This window comes from Lonchura striata, chromosome 20, assembly GCF_046129695.1.
Source record: "Lonchura striata isolate bLonStr1 chromosome 20, bLonStr1.mat, whole genome shotgun sequence".
Taxonomy (NCBI): domain Eukaryota; kingdom Metazoa; phylum Chordata; class Aves; order Passeriformes; family Estrildidae; genus Lonchura; species Lonchura striata.
Genome location: NC_134622.1, coordinates 5,746,827 through 5,767,129, shown reverse-complemented (window position 1 = coordinate 5,767,129; position 20,303 = coordinate 5,746,827). Strand labels below are relative to the sequence as shown.

Sequence of the window (20,303 nt, the reverse complement as noted above, 5' to 3'; positions counted from 1 at the left end):
TCATCCCTATGCCTTGGGGCTGGAGGGCAGCGCTAACGAGCCCCAGAATGGCTGCACTTTTAAAGCTACATTTGCCTTTTTTCCTCGTTCTTGAAGGTCTGACTCACAGTTTTTGGCACTGGAAGGCAGCTCCGGAGAAGGTCAGCCCAATTAATGGCAGCAACCCTGGACTTTTCCTCCTTGTAACTCCAGCTGGGTGTTCAGAGGAGGCTGGCTGCCTGGCCATGGTGTTCTGGCATATTTTGTGTCCTGAAAAATAAAAAGATCTTCTCCCAGCTGTCACAGCGCAGACAGGGAGCAGCCTGGGATGGGGCTGTGCGTGCTCGGGGACAGGGTTATACTTTCAGTCGGTGGTGGTACGTCCTGATGAGATCCCAACAGGCAGGAGAGCCACGGGGACCACCCCTCTCAGCCTCTCTGGAGTGACTGGAGCGTCCTCCCCTCATCGGGGCTGTCGCTGGCGTGTTGGAGCCGAGCTCTGGCACGCTCAGTGCACGAGTGGTCCAGGGAGCCGCCGTGCTGGGCTCCGCGCCCACATCCCGTGCCCGCATCCCGGCACATCCCGGCCGCTCACGGCCGCCCCGGCTGGTGCAGCTGGATGTGGCGAGAATTAATGGAGCGCCGGCCGGAGGCGGCTTTAATTAGCACCGAGGCACGGCGAGGGGGCAGGATGCCCGGGGACCGCCGCCGCCTTTCCCCGGCGAGCGAGGGAGAGATGCCGGGAGAGCATCCAGGCACCCGGGAGAGCATCCAGGCACCCGGGAGAGCATGCAGGCACCCGGGAGAGCATCCAGGCACCCGGGACAGCATCCAGGCACCCGGGAGAGCATCCAGGCACCCGGGAGAGCGTCCAGGCACCCGGGAGAGCATCCAGGCACCCGGGACAGCATCCAGGCACCCGGGAGAGCATCCAGGCACCCGGGAGAGCATCCAGGCGCTGCCGCCTCCCCGCTGCCATCCCCGCTCCCCCCGGGAAGCGGCTCCAGCCGCAGTACGGCGGCAGGGCCCTGCGGCGGCTGCTCAGCGCCGGGGACTGCGGGCATGGCCCGGGGCTCAGCGGGGCCCGAGGGGGATTTCAGCCCAGCCGGCTGGGAAGGGGATTGTTCTGAGCTGGGACGAAGCGGTTTGGGGAAATAACATTCTTTTCGCCATCGTTTTGCTCCTTTCCTTTCGGGCTGAGTTCTGAACCCGTGAGCTGGACAAAGCCCGGGTGGGTGGCCCCAGGGCTGGGACATGGGGACGGTCACGTCCTGGGGCCACCCCAAACCAGCAGCCCCAAACTCTGGCAGGATGGCGAGGCCAGGCCTTGCACCCCGAGCTGGCAGGGCCTGTCCTGGCTGTGTGACAGGGGCAGTGCAGTGTGTCCGTCCTTCTGGCTGTCCTGGCGGTCCCTGAGCTGGTCCTGCGGGTGCCCAGGTCCTCCACACCTTGGGTGTGGTTCAGCATGGCTGGGGAGGGAGGAGGGAGAGACCCTGGCATGGGATGGAGGATGGTGGTGGAGGGTGAGGAGGAGGAGAATGGAAAAGAGGGATGAAGATGGAAGATGGGGATGAGGAGGAGAATGGAGAATGGGGATGGGTATGGAGAATGTGGATGAGGATGGTGGATGGGGAGGATGATGAGGAAGAGGATGAGGATGGAATCTGGGGATGAGAGTGAAGATGGGGATGGAGGATGAGGATGAAGGATAGGGCATCTCTGAAGACTTCCAAAAGTTCTAATCCAGGTATCAGAAATTACCTGTAAAATGAAAATCTGGATTGACCTCCCCAGGGCCCAAGGTGGCACGTAGGAAGAGGATCAGGACCCCAAAATACGTGGGCGAATGCCTGGTTAATATGGGAAAAGAGGGATTTGCTCAGGAATCTCCCCAGCAGCTCCAGCCCATGGTGCCAGGGGCTTTGGTCCCTCCTGGGTGCCAGGAAGGGAATTTGGGATGTGGGAATGGATGCCAGCAACTGTCCCCAGCTACATCCTGCAGCCTTTGGGAGTGTGTGGAGACACAGAGCTCACCCCAGCATCCCTCCTCTCCCTCTGGGTGAGGCAGCCAGGCAGTGGCTGCCACTGATTGATGTTTTGTGGGTAATTACTGCAGATAATGAAATATTTAACCATCATCTTTATTATCAGGGTAGCGCTGAGCCGGGTGGGAAACCACTGCTGTTTGGCCAGGGCTGTGCTGATGGGTTTGGTGCTGATTTTGGTGCTGGCAGAGCCAGGTGGTCCCTGTGTGGTGGCCAGTGGATTGAGGTCGTGGTGGTGGCAGCCACTCTGTGTCCCTGAGCTGTCCCTTGTGAGTGCAGGACATCGCTGGGCTCTCCTTGTGGGGCAGGGAGAGCACAGACCCAGCTGGGGGACAGGGGCTCCCTCTGCCCTGGTGCCTTGTCCCCACTGTCACCAGCAGTGCAGGGCTCTGTTTGGCACCCAGAGATTTGCCTGGGGCCCCTTTGGAGAGCTGGGGGAGGGTTGTGGGTGGGTTTTTCCCATTCCTTTGTTTCCCTGGCCATGCTGTGGCTGAGGCAGGGGGTATTGCTCCAGGCTGAGGGGACACTGGGATGCAGTACCATGTCCATCCCCACCTTCCTGGCCCCAGGTGCAAGGGGATTTCTCCAACTCCATCTTTTTCATGGGAGCAGGGAGCAGGGATCTGCATGCCTCCCCCACCATCCTTCTCTCACAGGAACTCATCCAGCTGCCAGTTTGTCTCCATCCACCTGCCCAGCTCTGTATCCCACACACTCTCAAGGCTTTTCAGCAATGAATTTATCCACTGCTGGGCTCAGGATAAAATGAATTCCCACTGGGGGCAAGCAAGCAGAGGCTGCTGCAGAAATCATCTCTCCTTTCCTGAGCCCTTCTGTGGGGAAAGGTTTCTAAGTAGGGAGTTTCCCCCTTTCCCTAACTTCCTTCCAGCTTTTTGGCTTCATGTCCTGATGGAAAAAAACGGGAGAGGAGCCCCCAAGGCAGGTTTTTCTGCAGCATTTCTCTGTTCTTCAGCCTGGAGCCATCCTGGGATATGGAGGGGGCTGGGTTCAGGGTGGGCAGGGAGGGCTGAGCAGGGCTGGGATGTGTCATGGGGTTTGAAATGTGGGTGCTGCAGGCAGGGGGGGACCCGGGGACCCTCCAGGTGCAGGGATGAGCATCCAGGAGTGCAGAGCCCTGGCTGGCTCCTGCTGCACCAGCAGGATCTCCCCCATATACCTCTGTGGAAGTAAAGGCTGCTGGCTCCTCTCTGCATGGTAGTAATGGGGAGGAAAAAAAAAGGAAAAAAAAAAAAAAAAAAAAGCCTTGTAATTAAGCACTCAGCTGCTGTCCTCCCTGGGCAGGCTCGTCGGGAGATAAATGGCTGTGTGGGGCAGCCGGTGGCAGCAGGAAATTCAGGCATGTCCTGTGGGGATGCTGTGGGGTGGGAGACACTTTCTGGCCAGGTTGGGATCCCCACCACCTCAAGGAGGGCTCTGAGGTATTTTCGCTTCTCAAACAGCAAAAAAACCTCATCAAAGCCTCCCGTGGGTGATCTGCATTCCCACCCTGGCTCTGTCCCAACTGGCATGGCCTTGGAAAGCTCTGAACTGCCTGGTGGAATGGAATGGCACACTGGGAATGGCAAAACTTCCCTGGGCTTGAAACAGTGGGGATCAGTCCCTGGTCCATCTGCTCTTTCCACTTCTGCTGGGCTTAGGGATGGCTCCTTCCCTGGGCCAGTGTTTGCCCCATCCTGCATGGGCAGCATGTGTCAGCCTCCCAAGGACTGGCTGCTTCTTTCATAGGAGATGACTCTCAGGCATCACCCATCCTTGGAAAAACTTCCCCAGCAGGGTCTCTGGGATAGGAACACCTCAGAGGAGTGGCTTTCTGGCAACAGCTGCTTCTCCAAGCCCAAATCCAGCTTGGAGAGTGAGGCAGGATGCTCTGCCTTTGTTCCTGATCGTTTCTCTTTGTGCAGGGCCCCTGTAAAGGCCAGGTGGTGCCTCTGCAGCCTGGTGGAGCTGGTGGGTAAGGCAGCAGATCTCCAGTGGGAGCATCCCATGCTCGGGAGAGGGCTGGAGTGCTGGGCAGGGCAGCTGGGGCACAGCAGGACAGCGGGGACAGTGAGGAATGGGTGCTCAGCCATGCACCGATGGCCCGAGGGCGCTGAGACAGGGCTGTGTCTGATCCAGGAGATTTGGGAGCATCTCCTCCCCCAGGCTGGGGAGCAGCAGCCGGAGCCTCAGCGCGGCAGTGCTGCTCAGGAGCAGTTGTCCTCTTCCAGGGGTTATTTTTGGAGCCAAGTGAGGACACATTGACTGTGTGGTGGAAAGAGGAGGCAGAGACACGTGAAGATGAAGGAGGCAGAGGGGGATGAAGGGGGCAGAGGCTGGTGGGGATCATCATCTCCCCTTGCAGCCCACACTGGGCCATGCCAGAGGATGCCAGGCCATGGCCCAACAGCATCAGCAAGGGTTTGCTGCCTGAGTCAGACATCAGGATGTCCCACCACTGCAACCAAACCAGCCAGTGCAGCTGGGCAATGCAAGGGGATATCTGAGGTTTTTGGGTCCCTAGAGGACTGTAAGGGTAGATGCCTGTCCCTGCTCCAAACCCACACTGGCTGACAATGGGGTTCATGGGGTCCATATCCTGCTGCTGCTGCTGAGTCCTGGGCCCCACAGACGCACCCTTGGGCAGGTTTCTCCAGTACAAGGCTGGAGCAGATCATCCTCCTCTCTTTCCCAGGAGCCAGCCCTCCTGTCATGGTGGTGGAAGTAGCTCCAGCCTTGCTTTTGAAGCAAGGTGCAGGGACGTGGAGTCACTGTCCCCATCAACCTGATTTTCCCCTCAGGGCCTCGCAGGTCCCCTCACTGTCACGGGGTGAGAGGGGAAGCAGGGCAGGCGCTGACCCTTTCTGACTGACTCTTTCTCTCCCTCCCAGGCAATCATGGCTCTCTACAACAATGGGGCTGACGTGCCCTCGCCCCAGGAAGCCTCCAATGGCTTCCCCCAGCCCGGTGCCTCAGGAACGTGGCACAAGGGTGAGGAGGAGGTGAGGCTGGTGGAGCCCAGCATGGTGAAGAAGGCTCACCGGGAAATCCTGGACCATGAGCGCAAGCGGCGGGTGGAGCTGAAGTGCATGGAGCTGCAGGAGATGATGGAGGAGCAGGGGTGAGTGCTGGGGACATGAGGAGGGGATCCTTTTGACCTGTTTGCACCTTGTTCTCCCCATTTAAAAAATAAATTCATGAGGCAAGTGTCACTATTTGGAAGTTAATTCACTTTTGGGTGAACCAAACAGCTTTGGTGGGTTGGTCTGTGGTGGGAAATGCCTAAGAGTTCATCCACTCGCCCTGCTTGGAAGTTTGGGCTCCCAGCTTGTCCTGCAGGGAAAAATGAAGCAGGAAGAAGGAGGAAAGCTGCTCATGGACGTGCAAGTCTGGGATGTGGATGTGAGAACCCAGAGGAAAGCTGGGGTTTAGTCACAGGAGGGGCTGGTCTGAGGCTTCAGTTTGCCCTGTTTCCCTTCCCCTTCCCAGCTTTGGGGTGATAGGACCCCCCTGCCCCCATCCTGCCAATGCCATGGCCAGGCACTGCAAGCTGCTCTTCCCTTGGGAAAAAAAGGGATAGGGAAAAACCCAAGGGGCTGAGGAACATCCCTTCCTGAGTGGGCAGAAGAGACTGGGGGGCCAGGAAAGAGACCCCCATCCCTGCTGGGCATGGCTGTGCTGTCTCTGGCAGCAGCCAGACATCCTGATCCCTCTGACAGCTCTCTAAAACCTGATGGATGGAGCAAATTCTTCAGCACACTTGGGTAGATGGGAACTGGTATCAGCTGGGGAGAAGGAAAATGGATTGAGGGAAGGCTTCGCCAAGGCTTTCATTAAGAGTGCAAGCGTGACCTAGAATTAAATTGTCTCACACAGACTGGAATAATGATTGTGCCTAATTTGTCATTATGGAAATGAATAAGGCTGACCTGGCGCTTTGGGGAGCCCAGAGCCTCCTGTCGGGTTCCTGAGCCCTAGCAGGGATCTTACTACTGGTAGTAGCATTACTGCAATGGGTAATAGCAACACTGCAACCAGGATTGTTGTTATTGCTGTAATTGCTTTGCTGTTATTAAGGCTATTAATAACACTGATGATGGTGATACACTGAAATGATAATATAATTACAGTAATAATCTTGGTCAACCTGCTTAATCCTCTGCCTGCTCTTCCCCTCCACACAGGGGCTTTCCAGGGGGGTTCCATGAGAAGGGATTTACACCCCTGAGGTTTCTGCCTGGACCAGGGGCAGCCTCCTGGCCATGGCCTTTGGGGAGTTGTTGATGAGGCAGAGCCCCAGGATGGATGTGAGTGTCAGCAGAGGGGGTTCTGCAGGGATTTGAGCACTCCCTTGTTTCCTTAAAGGAGGATGGCTCCTCCTGCCTGTGCTGTAGCTCGCTCCAGGCTGCCTGCACTGTTATTCCCTTCCTGCAGGCTGGATTCCTTGTACAGAAAAAGAAGTGTCAGCAAATTTTCTCTCTTTCCAAAATCCATTCTATATGTTAAATGCAAAAGCAACCCCCCTCCAACAGGGTTAGAAGTAGCACCAGGGGAATGCAGGAGAGAAAGGGCTGGTGATGCTCCTGCCTCCATCCCTGGAGGTGATGGGGAGTTCCTTGCCTTGGCCTCCCCCCACAGATTTGCTAATGGCCCAGCCACAGTGGCCCATCTGTCACCTCCTGTTTGGCCTCGTGTCCCCTCTCCAAGAGCACTGGCCGTGTTCTTAATGTGCTGCAGCAAGTGCTCATCTCGGGCAGACATCTTCCTGCTGCTGTGGGCTGGCTGGTGTCCATGGGATGGCTGGGGCTGTCAGCTCTGTCCTTGTGGGGTGGCCACTCTGCCCAGCTGGGTGCACTGCCATCGAGGGAATGGAGCAGAGCAGCATTTGGGGGTGCTACCCTGGTTTTGGGGCTCCCCGTGCACAGGTGCAAGCTGAGGGGAAGCAGCCAGGCTGCCTCCATCCCCTTCCTTCTGTGTGGAGTCTGGCTGGGGAGTTAATGGGAGCCTTAATGGGAGTGCAAATGAGTTCGTTAATATTAATTCTCCTCTCCTTGCCATTCCCCTTCATGGACACTGCAGGAGGGGTGGGTGGTGCCATGTCCCTTCTTCACCCAGGGCACCCAGGGCGCTGCAAGGGGCATCACTGTCCCCAGCACGGGCTGTGTGAAGGGCCAGCCTTGGGGACTGCTGGGCCTGGGCCAGGCAACCCAGGGCTAGGCCTGGCTCTGGCATACAGTTTTCTGGGCTTGTGGCAGTGTGATGGAAAGGGTGGGCCATGAGCAGCCCCTCTAGAGGCTCTGGCTGAGGACAGGGACACACACAGAGCCTGACAGCGTGGTGGTGACATGAAGTCCCTCTCCCTTCACCCTATCCCCTGGGATGATGCCAAGAGCATCATGAGTCTCTCCCCTGCATCCCGCTGTTGGGATGTTTTAAGTTGAGGAGGATGCTCGGGTGCCCTTGTGCAGCCACAGGATGCGGCACAGGACCACCTGGCCAGGGCTGTCACCTGTCCCTTCCCAGGGACACCTCGGGGACAGCAGGAGCACCGTGGTTTGCAGTGGCTGTTCTCAGATGCCAGGACACAGTGATTAGTGTCTCTCGTTAATAACCCTGCGGTGCCTGAGTCAGCTCAGCGGTAGTGCAGAGCTGGCACAGCTTTCAGGGCCCCAGAGCCTCAGGGGATGAGCAGGGGGAGCTCGTGATGGGACAGAGATGCTGGGAGTGACCCCCAGAATCAGCTCGTGATGGGACAGAGATACTGGGAGTGACCCCCAGAATCAGCTCGTGATGGGACAGAGATACTGGGAGTGACCCCCAGAATCAGCTCGTGATGGGACAGAGATACTGGGAGTGACCCCCAGAATCAGCTCGTGATGGGACAGAGATACTGGGAGTGACCCCCAGAATCAGCTCGTGATGGGACAGAGATGCTGGGAGTGACCCCCAGAATCAGCTCGTGATGGGACAGAGACGCTGGGAGTGACCCCCAGAATCAGCTCGTGATGGGACAGAGATGCTGGGAGTGACCCCCAGAATCAGCTCGTGATGGGACAGAGACGCTGGGAGTGACCCCCAGAATCAGCTCGTGATGGGACAGAGATGCTGGGAGTGACCCCCAGAATCAGCTCGTGATGGGACAGAGATACTGGGAGTGACCCCCAGAATCACAGGCTGCAGTGGTGGCACTGCTGAGAGGGTTTGGTGTTCACTTGCTCCAAAGCCTGGGGTGGTCACAGGGAATGGCATCATCATAGTCATCCTTTTCTTTCCCCCCTTCTTGATGTCTCTTCCTCTGACAAGCACTGCTGGGAGAAGCATGCAAGAGAGAGGAGGACATACATAGTGATGGCAGGGACCAAGCAGAGGTCTGCTGTCCTCCAGGCCATGATGACTATCACCACACCACCTCCATTTTTGATTGGCCCCTTGGGCCATGTGTCACTTCCAAAGCTATAGAGCTCCTCAGCAGGTCCATGGGGTGCCCATGCCCCAACCACAGCAACCCTGACCACGTCTTTGCCCATCCAGGTACTCCGAAGAGGAGATCCGACAGAAAGTGGGAACCTTTCGGCAAATGCTGATGGAGAAGGAGGGTGTGCTCACCAGGGAGGACCAGCACGGGCGCCAAATGTAAGTCAGGCAGCTTCCAGGTCCATCTGTGTGTCTCACCCCAGAGAGGCACGTCCTTGATTGCCTCTGAGTATCAATGGCAGGTGGGTGGGTGGATGAGGGTGTATCTAGGCATGACTGGATAGATGGATGGACATGGAGAGGGTATAAAGAGATGGATGGATGGATGGATGGATGGATGGATGGATGGATGGATGGATGATGGATTGAGGATGGATGGATGGATGGATGGATGGATGGATGGATGATGGATGGATGGGTGGATGGATGGATGATGGATGGATGGGTGGATGGATGGATGGATGGATGGATGGGTGGATGGATGGATGGATGGATGGATGGATGGATGGATGGATGATGGATTGAGGATGGATGGATGGGTGGATGGATGGATGGATGGACTGGCTTTGAGTCAATGTTTGTTTGATTTGATAGTTAGTTGGTTGATTTGGTGGTTTGATGGCTGGTGGTTGGTTGGTTGATTTGATGGTTGGTTGGTTGGCTGTTCAGTCAGCTGGAGGCAGAATTTGTCCCTCTGAGGCAGTATCCTACCTCTGGAGAGGTTAAAGATTATCCTGCACTGGTCATTTGGAGATCTCTGGGTGCTGTGCAGAGGCCGGCATTGCAATGCTCTTGTCCCAGAGGATGAAACCCAAGTGAAGAAGGTCTCAGTGCTTGGCTCACCCCACCGCAAGAGGCAGGAACCTCATGAAATAAGCTCCTCCAAGGAGATCCTGTACTGTTCCTTTTCTTCTAATCACTCCTCACAGTGCCTGGTCCTGGGGGGCTGCCTCTGCCCTGGAAGGGAGCTTAGGGCTCAGTTTTGGTGTCCAAAGCAGCCCAGCTGGGGACATGCCAGTTGCTGCTCCTGCCCTGCACAGGACTATTCCCTGCCTCACCAGGGTGCACCCTGGCTCGATGATGATTTATCAGTGCAATGTTTAATGGCCCAGGCAGCATGGCTGGCCCGGCGTGCACCATCCATCAGCCTGGAAACCAGGTCACTTGGGACAGGAATAGATGCTTCAGGTTCACTGAATATTAATGCTTCATTAGGGTCAGGAAATCAGGGCGAGGGGGAGGCAGGGAAGCCATGGCAGCAGGGAGAGCCTCCCTCACACCCCTCTGCTGGCACGCCAGGCAGGGTGGGACACAGGGACACGGCTGTGCCCTGCCTGGATGGGGCTCACGGGCTTGGGACAGCGTGAAACATTCAGGATCCTCCTCCAGGCAGGGAAAAACAAGGCATGGGGAAAACCAACCTGCCCAGTCACTGAGCATCACGCCTGAGGTGTTAACAAGTGGCCTTGCTGGTGGGGGCAGGGGTCATCTCCAGGGCATCTTCCTGGCAGGTTTGTTAAGGCCAGCACTGTAACGAGCATGTGGGGAAGCCAAAGGTGCCTGCAAGTTACCCAGGCAGCCCTGGCTGTCACCTTTACAGGCTTGGTTTTGCAAAACGAAGGGTAATCATTAAAGATTAGCCCCAGGGCTATAAATAATAGTGCTGAGCTGGAAGGAGCAGTCTCACAGCAAAGGATTGCTCGGAGGAGAGCAAAGCCAGAGGCGCTTGAGGAGGATGGTAGGAGCTGGGTCCAAAGGAGGTGGCTCCTCAAGCAGCAGAGATCTGAGCTGCTGCATGCCAAAGGTCTCTGCTGCATGAAGAGGCTGGACAAGGGGGTTAAATAAGCTTTAAATAAAGAGCCTCAGCCCTTATGGTGGCTGGGAGAGTGCTCAGCAGAACGTCTCATGGGCTGGTCCTGCTCCAGCACCGCTCTGGGCTTTTACCGTGTGGTCCTTGGCTGCCAGGACTGTGAGTCTGAACCAGCTGGTCCTGTTTCAGAGCCAATGCGAGGGCTCAGCATCATCTGCATAACTCCCCGGGGAAAACCGAGGCATCGAGCACAGCTGTGACTACCTGAGTCCCTGCCTTTGCTCTTTGTGCTCTCCCAGTTCCCATCTCTGTGTGCACAGCTCGGTACAGCCTGGTCCCCAAGGAGAAAGGCTTGATGGACAGGCTGGTGGGATTGCAGACAAAGGCGAGCGTGTGCTGGGCAGGGAGGGATAATTGGAACAGCACAGGGCTGGTCTTGAGCTGCTGAGCACAGCTAATGGGTGAGATGCTGGCAGCAGGCTCCAGTGTGGAGCGCTGCCTGCTCACAGAGCAGAGACACACACAGAGAATTAACCCCGCTCCCTTCTCTCTTCGCCTCTTTTCTCCCCCTTCCCACGGTTGGGTGGGTGGTTGAAAGGCTGATTCTACTTTTGGGACATGGCCAAAGCAGGAGGCATGTGGAGAGGACCCAGCAAGCCATGGCTGTGGCACAGAAGGGAGCCTGAGTCCCGCTTGAGCGATCAGCCGTGGTTAGGGGGAGGGTGCCTCGTGTGCAGTTTCGGTCCAAGACGTTTCTAATTAGGTTAAACAGCCCATGGCCTGCCTGTGGCCAAGGATGCCAACACGTGCCACTCTCAGATCTGCAGGCTGGGGCTGGGATCTTCCCTTCTCCCAGGCAATGGCCAGGCTGCCAAGGGACTGATGCTGTGGGGCTGCACTTCTCCACCAGCATTGTGACTGCTCACCTCCGGGCTGGGAAGGGCAGAGGAGCCCACATCAGGCTTCTGAGGGCAAATCTCCCTTGGGAAGCAAACACCTAGGCTGCTGTGGTGCTGGGCACCCTCCATGCCTGTCCTTATCTCTTAAGTTTCCTTCCAGAGCACCTGGATGTCCTTGTCTCTCCCTGAGTGAGATGTCCTACATCCCCCAAGAGCAAATGAGAGGCTCCCTGCGGGTTTTGCTCCTGGGGCTGATGGCAGAGCCAGCCCAGGGAGCTGGGGGCATCAGGGAGAGGTTGGACAGGGTCTCCTGAGGCTGTCCTAGTCCAGCTGCCAGGCCTCTGCCGAGCCCTGCCCACAGCCCTGGTAGTCAATGGCAACCATGCCATGGTTTCTATGGCAGTGGGAAAAATTAATGCTGATGAAGTCACACAGGAGAGAGAGAGAGAGACCCTGATGGCTCTAGGCATGGTGTCCCCCCACCCCTTCTTCACCTGGCCCTAGGAGGGTCACTGACCTTTACCTGCCTGAAGCTCCAGTGCTGAGCTGGTGGCACTGTGGGGTGCTGGCCTCAAAGCCCGGATCATCCTGGACAGTTCCCACCTAAATTTCCACTGCTGGTCTTCTGCCAGCTCCTCTAACCCTTATCCAGCCCTGCAACACACCTGGGCTGACCCAGCCTCCCACTCAGCCCCAGCACTTGAGCAAAGCCAAAAGGGGCTCGAGTGAGGCTGAGGCTGGGCCCTGTGGGGACATGGTGGCCCGAGTCTCAGTGTCCCTGTGCTGGCCTGGTGGGGATCTCTGCAGGGATGGGAGCCACAGGAATACCCTGAGCAGACCTCCACCCTGGGACATTGCTCTGTGTGGACATCAAGGGACATGACCAAGGTCCCCTGGGGATGCTGTGGCAGAGGGAATGTCCCCCAACCTCTGTAGCTGCACCGGGGCTGGCCCAGCTGCTCTGGTGGGAAACAGGGAATGGGGATCCCCCAAATAATCCTGCTCTTCCTCCTTTGGCAGTGTGATAGAAAACCACCACGGGGCGGATGGGGAGGAGTACGAGGTGGAGTACCCTGACTACGGCGAGGGCTGCCTGCTGCAGTGCGACTGCTCGGCCGAGTGCTACCGCGAGGACAGCGGCCACCGCGAGTACAGGTGGATTTGGGGACCTGCTGTGCACAGGGTCCCACCCAGGGACAGAGGCCAGGGGCCTGTCCCTTCTTCTTTTCCCAACCTTAGCTGCTGTCTCCCACAGATTGAAAAGGCGCTCGAGCAGCTCCACCTCTCCTCCACCCAAGAAGAAAAAGAAGAAGAAATCAGGGCACCGCCGGAGCCGGTGAGTCCTTGGCTGTCCCCGTGCTGTCCCCTCTCTCTGGAGGGCAGCTCTCACCTCCCAGCTCAGCCCTTTGCCAGGCTCTGGAGGGGCAAGTCACCTCAGTTTGGGGGGCAGAACATCCCTGAATGTGCACCCTTAAGAGGTGCAACGCATCTGCATGTATTGATACTGCAACACACGTGTGTGCACACACCTACTGCATGCACTGATGGGACCTTGCCTGGTCCATGTGGGGAAGGAGCTCACTGCCACGGGGCACAGCACCAGGCAGGATGTGGCCCTGTGAAGGGTCTATCTACCCCAAACCTCACCACTTAGCCCTGGTTGCCTGGGTAGGATGCTGTCCCTAATGTCCCTTTCTTCTCTGCCTTTCCCATGGCAGCAAAAAGAGGAAACCTGGCTCAGAGCGCAGGTGAGTGACCACTGGGCTGGGTGGGCTGTGGGGTCCCCTCTGGGTTTGCAAGGCCACTGGGCACAGGCTGGCCTCTGCCACCCACTGTCCCCTTCTGAAATCCCACTGGGAACTGGCCAATTTGTCTCCTGCTGGAGGCTGTAGAGCCCACGAGGTGGCAATGAGACACAACAGGATTTGGGCATTCCAGAACTGAAGGCAACCAGAGCCCTTCTGCCAAAATTCCCTTTCTGTCCCCCAGCTCAAACCCCCCAGGAAATAACTGCCTTGTGATGTTCATGCATCCCATGGGGTGGTCCAGGGGAAGCAATGTGGCTGGGGGTGATGGGACCAGGTTCCTCTGGGCCAGGAGGAAGAGGCTGGGGAGTCCCTTGCTCTCTGCTCAAGGGCACCCACTTCCCTCTAGCTGTGACAGCTCTTCACCCATCCGCAAGGAAAAGAAAAAGAAGACTGGAAAGAAACACAGACGTGACAGGTAGGGTGGACACAACAGCAGGCTGGGGACAGCAGGGGTGGTTGGGGACAGAGGGGCTCCTTGGGGCTGCTCAGGTCCTTGGGGTGGGGTGGGATTTAGAGGATAGGGATGGACTCTGATGACTTTTCATGGGGCCATCACCTCCTCACAGCCACTGTCACCTGCCTCATCCAGTGACCCACCTCGGGGCCATCTCCCTGTCCTTCTCCTCATCCCTGGAAACTGCCCAGCCCTTGCTCCCTGCTGGCCAGACCAGTTTATCTCCTTCATCTCTGCCTCCTCTTCCTCCCTCAGGTCTGAATCGGGGTCACGAAAAAAGAGAAGACACAGGTAAGAGTGACAGCTACCAAGAGCCACCCCAGTGCCACCAGCTGCCAGCTTGCCCTGCCAGGGACCCCCTGTGTCCTGCCCTCCTGCTGTCCCCTCCCCTCTGCCCATCGTGATGAGCCTCCTCACCCCACACTGCTGTGTGTCCTCTGCCCTTGGACGTGGCACAAGGCCACTCTGGCTGACTGTGGGGCCCCAAATGTCCCCCAGGGGAGGAGGGAGGATCCCAGGAAGCCGTGGCCAGGGCAAACCTTTACAATTGCCCTGTTCTGCAGATGCCCTCTGCCAACACTGCTATTTTAAGATGAAAGGAGTGAAAAACAGAGGGTGCCAGAGAGGGCACAAGGTAAAACAGGTGTGGGGGATGACAATGGGCCTGAGCCCTGAGGATGCTAAGCAGAGCCAGTCCCCCTCTTTTCTCCTGCCCTGGTCTCACCAACCTGCTCCTGACCTCACAGTCCTCCCAAATCAATTCCATCTGGGATCCCCACCACGCTTTGAACCTCAGTGGAGCCCAGCTCCAGAGCAGGCAGGTCCTTCCCCTCTCTCCTCCCCCAAAAGCCTCGGTGTCTCTGGGGGGCTGGGACAGCCACCCCCAGTGCTGCCCCCACTCCCACATCCGCAGCTTTCGGCTCTTCCCGCAGGTCCCGAAGCCCCAAGAACAAACGGAAAGAGAAAAACAAAGAGCGCAAGAGGTGAGGTGGCGGGCAGGCGGGGGCGGCGGGGCTCTCTGTGTCCCTGCGTGTCCCCGCGGCGGCTCAGCCTGTCCCTCGGCCCCGGCCGCCCTCTCCGCAGGTCCCGCAGCGAGTCCCCGGCCTGGCGCTCGCACCGCCGCAGCTCCTGCAGCTCCCACAGCGCCTCGCTCTCCTCCGACGACAGCGGCTCTAAATCCCCGGGCAGGTAGGGACGGTCCGGGACCCCACCAGCCTCCAGCCTCTGCGGTGGGATCCTGTGGGGTAGAGAGCAGGGACAAGTCCTTGTGATGGACACACTTGTGTGGTAGAGGGCAGGGAGGTGGGTGGCAGAGGTGTCCCAGGGATGGAGACCTTGGAGGATGGAGGGCAGAGGCAGGTGGCAGAGGTGTCCTAGGATGGGTACCCTGGGGGATGGAGGGTAAAGGCAGGTGGCAGAGACATCCCTGAGACAGGTATAGAGCGGAGTGGGATGGTGCTGCAGCATCTCTGGAAGGTTTGGGAGCATGACGGGATTTCAATTTTTAGCCAAAGAAAGCACGAAGCGCCAATTCTCACCCCATTTCTGGCGTCGGCCAAGCCTGGGCTGCAGCCAGCGGCTCTGCCGGAGCCGGACCAAGGGCGGGGCCGGGCTCGGGGCCGGGGGTGCCGGCATCTGACGGTGCGGTTCTCCTCAGGCTGAGCCCCAAGCGCCGGCAGGATGGCCCCAAGGGCAGCAGCGCCCGCTCCAGCCGCAGCCCGTCCTCGCCCTCGCCCCAGCGCTCGGCCTCGCCGCACCAGAACGGGCACAAGGGCAGCGCCCAGAACGGCCGCCACAGCCACGGCGCCCCGCTGCCGGAGCCCTCGGATGTACGTAGGCTTTTCTTGGATCACTCTTCGCTTCCCTCCCTTCCTCCCTCCACAGGACTGCCCCCCTGCTCTCCTGTCCCCTCCTTCCCCGCTCGCTCGGCTCCCTGCCCTGCCCAAGCGGAGCACCCGGGGGAGATGTGGGGTGCAGGTTGCACCTTCCCAGCGCTCACCAGCCCTGTGCTGGGTGCACGATCTCCCCGGGGGAGCCAGCCCATCACCCTGAGGCAGGGATCAGGGCAGCCAATAGGTCATCCCTCTCCCAAAGCCACACGTCGCCCTGCGGATGTCATCCCCACTCCGGGATAATGGCTTGGCAGGCCAGCATCACCTGCCGAGGTCACCACCAGGCTCAGCACCTCCCTGAGATTGATCCCAAGTAGCCAAGAAACGGCCAAAGCAGGAAAATTATTTTTTGCCCACCAGCCCCAACTCTCCCTAGTGCCAAGGGGCCAGCAGCAGTGCTCAGGACCCCAACACCCAGGCTGGCCAAGTTAGGGTTTGGAGGGGATTCGATGCTGGATGCTCAGATTTTAAGACCTTGAGGTCCCCATGAGGTGACATCGGAGCTGAGCATCCCCAGCTCTGCCTTAACATCTCGAGGGTCTTGCTGAAGCCCTGGGGGCTGCTCCCCTGCTAACCCAGTGGGCTCAGGGGCCAGCCCCAGTTTAACCAGTGCTGGGATGGTGAGGAGCCTGCCTTGGCTGAGGGAGGGCCGGAGGCAGGGCTGAGTGAAGGACGGGCTGCAGGACTCCACCCATGGAGCGCTCACAGGTCCCCTCTTGCCCCAGGGAACTTTATTCCCACAGGTGAGGTCCTGGGCTGGCAGCACCCAACGCTGACACCCCAACACCTGCAGGGCCGGGGGCACCCCGGGAAACGGGGCCAGGAGCCCCCGACCCCACATCCACGTCCCCTTCACCCTCCCCAGCCCAGCACCCCCCAGCAGCACCCAGCACCCTGCCCACCTCTCGGGGCACCTCTCTGCTTTCTTCTTTCCTGTGGTTTCGGCTGGGGCGTGGGGGGGTTCGGGTGCCGAGGCGCCGCCCCCGGGCGCCCGGCTGGCCCCGCTCTCCCCCTGCCCACCCCAGCATCGCCCAGGCCGCCGAGCTCGCTTGGCTCCCCGGCACCAGCGGGACTTTTCTCCAACAACTTGCTCTCTTTCTCTCTCTCTCTCTCTCTTTCTTTCTCTCTCTGGTTTCTATTTTTTATTTTTTTTTTCTTTTTAATCCCATCTGTGTTTTTCTTTAGCCTCCCATTTGAAAAAAACCCAAACGGTAATATACACTTCCATTTCTTGCTCAGCAGAAGCAGGGACGAGGGGGAGGGAAGGGCAATGAAACGTGCTGTTTTTTCCCGCCCCCTTGTTTTAGTTTCCTTTCTCATGATTTATTTTCTTTTCCCTTGTGATGTACAGAAATGCAAACGATATATATTTCTCTTCTTTTTATTTCCCCCCCACACCCCGTCGTCGTCGTGTTGTTCTAGAATTTTTTGCTTTTGTGTGTGTTAATGTGGAGAAGAAAAAAAAAAAAAAAAAACAACAGAACAAAAACAAAAACCCGATGTGTTTTCTAAATATTTACGACGGCCGAACATTGTATTTCCATTTTCTATCTTTTGAACAAGGAATTTAAAAGGGAAGGGAACCCAGCAGCTCTACACTGCAAAGGAGCGAATTTGCCTTTTTCCTCCTCAAATTGGCAACTGCGCGGTGTCCTCGGCTGGACCCTGGTGCCGTGGCGAGCTTGTCCTCGCCGGCTGCAGGATGAGGCCGCTGGGTGCGGGGCTATCCCGCATCCTGCATCCCGGCAGACCCTCCAAAAACTCCTGCCCACCCCAGCACCCCCAGAGCCGCCGGGAGCCAGGGGTGCCCCGGGGCGCTGCGCGGCGTTGCCTTCCCTTTTAAACACCCAGTCCTGTCTCCATCCATCCCTGCTGCCTTCCCAGCCTTCCTCCCGGGTCTCTCCTCCTCCTCCTCGCCCACACGCACCCTCCAGCCCCTCTCTTTCTCCGGTTTTCTTTGGGCCAACACAACCCGACATCCCCCGCCGTGTCCCACCTCCATCCATCGCCTTTCCCTGCATGTTGTCCGCGACTTTGCCGTGTCATAGGGTGACTTTTAAAGACTGAAGCGCAGCCTGGTCGGGTTACAGACACCAGCCAGCCACCTCCCCGCGGGCCCCCCCGCCGGCCGCAGCCTTCCAAATAAAAAACCAAACAAACAAAAGTTCTTAAAAAAGTAAATAAAAATTAGACGTGAAAGAGACCAATTTAAAAAATAAGTTTAAAAAATTCTAAGCAAAGCAAACGGGATTAGCCGAGGGGTCTGGATCGCCGTACTAAAGAGTCCTTGTCTTTTTCCCATTCTGCCCTCCAAATGTGGAGATTATTGTTTTCTTTTTTTATTATTGCATTCCTGTCACTGCCAATTCCAAAGGTAGGTATTTTGTCCACCTCTGCACGTTCACTTCTGCAGATGAGCCTGTTGAAAAGCACCGTAGCTTGATTTAATGTTATTTTCTCTTTCTTTCTGACTTTCTTTCTCTTTCTTTCTCACTCCCCTTCTCTGTCTCTCATTTTGTCTCTTTTTGGTGGCTATATATAATTTTTTTTTATTTGTATGGTTTTCCCCAGTTAGCTGCAAAGCCATGCTCTTCTCTTATGTTTTTTTTTAATTTTTTTTTTTTTTGCCCTGTCCACGTAATATTTTTTTTCTTTCTTCCCCCCTTTTCTCTTCCCCGTCTCCTCGTGCTGTCGGTAGAATGCATTTCTGTGTCTTTCAGCCCTCCGAATTTGTGTTCGTTTCCATTCAGGGGCCGAGCACGGCTGTTCCCTTTCAGTCCCCCATTAGTGGCCGGGTAATGAAAGGGAATATATTTAGGGAGAAATAGGGCAGTGGCTATGGGTAGAAGCGGGCACAGGGGGTTTTGGGGTGATAGATGGGGCAAGAAATGAGAAATCTGGGGAGATGTGTGGATTTAGCCCCTCTTCAGGGGGAAAAAGCCCAGCTCAGGGAAAATACTGAGGGAGGCTGCAGTAGGGAAAGGTTTAACTCTTCCTGCGGGGAGAAAGCAGGTCCAGGACATCCCAGTCTGCGAGGGGCAGGCGACAGCATCCCTGCCCTGGCTGTCCATCCCTGCAAGTGCCCAGTGTGTGTTTTCCCTCTTAGGCTGAGTCTTTGGCAATTTGGGTTTATTCGGGATGCTTTTACCTTTGCTGCCTTCCTGCACGCCAGGGCAGGAGACTCCGGGGTGGGAACCCTGCATCCCACAGCCCGACCCACGGCACGGCCAGCCAGTGCCAAAATGCCACCCTGGGAAAGAGGAACCCTCTCTCTTTCTCTCTTCATCGTCCTCTTCTTCTTCATCATCTTCTCTGCTTTAATGTTCCTCTCCTGGGATGCAGGGCTGGCATGGGCTCCCCTGATCCCCCTTCGTGGGCTGCTGATCCCCCTGGAGCTGATCCATGTCCCCCGATGCTTGCAGGGCAGCTGGGCAGGGCTGATCATCACTGCCAGCCTCCCCCTCACTGCAGCCGTTGCATCAGCAACTGTTTTTTAATCAAACCCCCAAATCCCCCCATTTTAGCTTCAGTTTTCTGCTCTGTGGCTGGAGGGATTGGCTTTTCCATGGGGGCAAGGAGGTGGTGGTGTGTGGAGCAGTCTGGGATGCTCAGGGACACGGAAGCTTCACGTTCCTTTTGCAGCATCTTCATGGTGGTCCCCAGAATCCCAGCCCTTATTTTTTGGAGGGAGAAAAGTGGCATTGAGAACACGGTGGGATGGGTGGAGAGAACCTCAGCCTCAAGGATTCACTGACCATCCATTGGTGTATTTGGGGCAAGGGGATGATGAGGAACTGGGCTCACCAGCCTGGGCATGGTGACACAATCCTGGCACCATCCCAATATCCCTGAACCCCTTTTGACCCCCTCGGCTGGACTCAGCGCTGCCCTGGGCAGGGTTCACCCTTCCAGGGATTCTCAGGGACCTGGCACCGGGCTGTGGCTGGGGGGAAGGAGACCCCAAAGCCCCCTGAGCTGGGGTTTGCCAGCTTGGTCAGGACTGGTGTTGCAGGAGCCGTTTCCACCCATCTTTTTTGGTCTCGTGGTGTTTGCAAAGATGGGGGGAATATCCAGGCAGCGTTTGTGGCTCAGAGGAGCTGAGATTTGGGAGCCTCAGGGCTGGGCAAAATCCTTTAAGATCTCAGTGAGAGCCTGGCTCAGGGCTTGGCCACGCTGGTGGCCCAAGGTTTCCCCTCCCCGTAGGAGAAGTGAGTTGGTTTGTTTTATTTCTCCTCTCTCTGGCTCTGTCTCTGTCTCTCCTCCTTCTCTCGCTCTTTCTTTCTCTCTTGCATTTTTGTGAATCTAATGATGCACTTATATTGCCCCGCTTTTCCCTTCTCTTCATACCTTACCTACTAAAGGAGGAAATGCCACTTTTTTGGTAAGTGGATGTTAACCAAGAGGGACTTAAAAAAAAAAAAAAGCATATAATGGAAAAAAAAAAAAAAAAAAAGGAAGCAGAAAGCAAAGTCTGTGTTGAGTGCTGATGAGGACTTAGCAGTTCCCTGCAGAGTCACAGCTAACAGCTCAATGCGTGTCCCAGGAAGAGCTCAGAGACATTCGTTTATCTCAGTAACGAGGACATTTGTGAAGTTTTGCTTTGTATTTAATTTATTTATTTCTATTTTTTTTTAAGTTTGATTTGATTTGGATGGTTTTTTCTTCTTTTTTGTTGGTTTCTTTTATGCCTTCTCGCCCCCCCCCCCGGCCCCCCTCCTCTGCCTTGCCCTCCATTGTCGCTCTGTGCCGTTTTTTCCTCGTTTCTGGATTTGTTTTAAGCCGAAAGCTGTTCTATCGATAAAAACTACACGTATCGGAACATATATCTCTATATATGTGCATGCCTCAGTGTGAGCAGACCCCATCACCTCCAGCCCTCTTTGGTTCGACCCTTTCCCCTCGGCTCAGTCTGATTTACTCTCCCCCACTGCCTCACCGTCCCTCC

General features: G+C 56.9%; 1 protein-coding gene across 1 annotated transcript in view; it reads left to right on the top strand.

The window, feature by feature from the left end:
* Positions 1 to 3,844: 3,844 nt before the first annotated feature.
* The window catches only part of SRRM3 (serine/arginine repetitive matrix 3), a 20,723-nt gene continuing 4,264 nt past the window's right edge, over positions 3,845 to 20,303 (top strand). The window contains exons 1-10 of the mRNA XM_031506442.2: positions 3,845 to 5,142; positions 8,553 to 8,654; positions 12,225 to 12,359; positions 12,460 to 12,540; positions 12,923 to 12,952; positions 13,359 to 13,427; positions 13,722 to 13,757; positions 14,399 to 14,449; positions 14,550 to 14,654; positions 15,124 to 15,295. Coding sequence (XP_031362302.2) covers positions 4,919 to 5,142; positions 8,553 to 8,654; positions 12,225 to 12,359; positions 12,460 to 12,540; positions 12,923 to 12,952; positions 13,359 to 13,427; positions 13,722 to 13,757; positions 14,399 to 14,449; positions 14,550 to 14,654; positions 15,124 to 15,295 — 1,005 coding nt within the window. The 5' untranslated portion in view covers positions 3,845 to 4,918. The remainder of the gene's footprint in view (positions 5,143 to 8,552; positions 8,655 to 12,224; positions 12,360 to 12,459; positions 12,541 to 12,922; positions 12,953 to 13,358; positions 13,428 to 13,721; positions 13,758 to 14,398; positions 14,450 to 14,549; positions 14,655 to 15,123; positions 15,296 to 20,303) is intronic.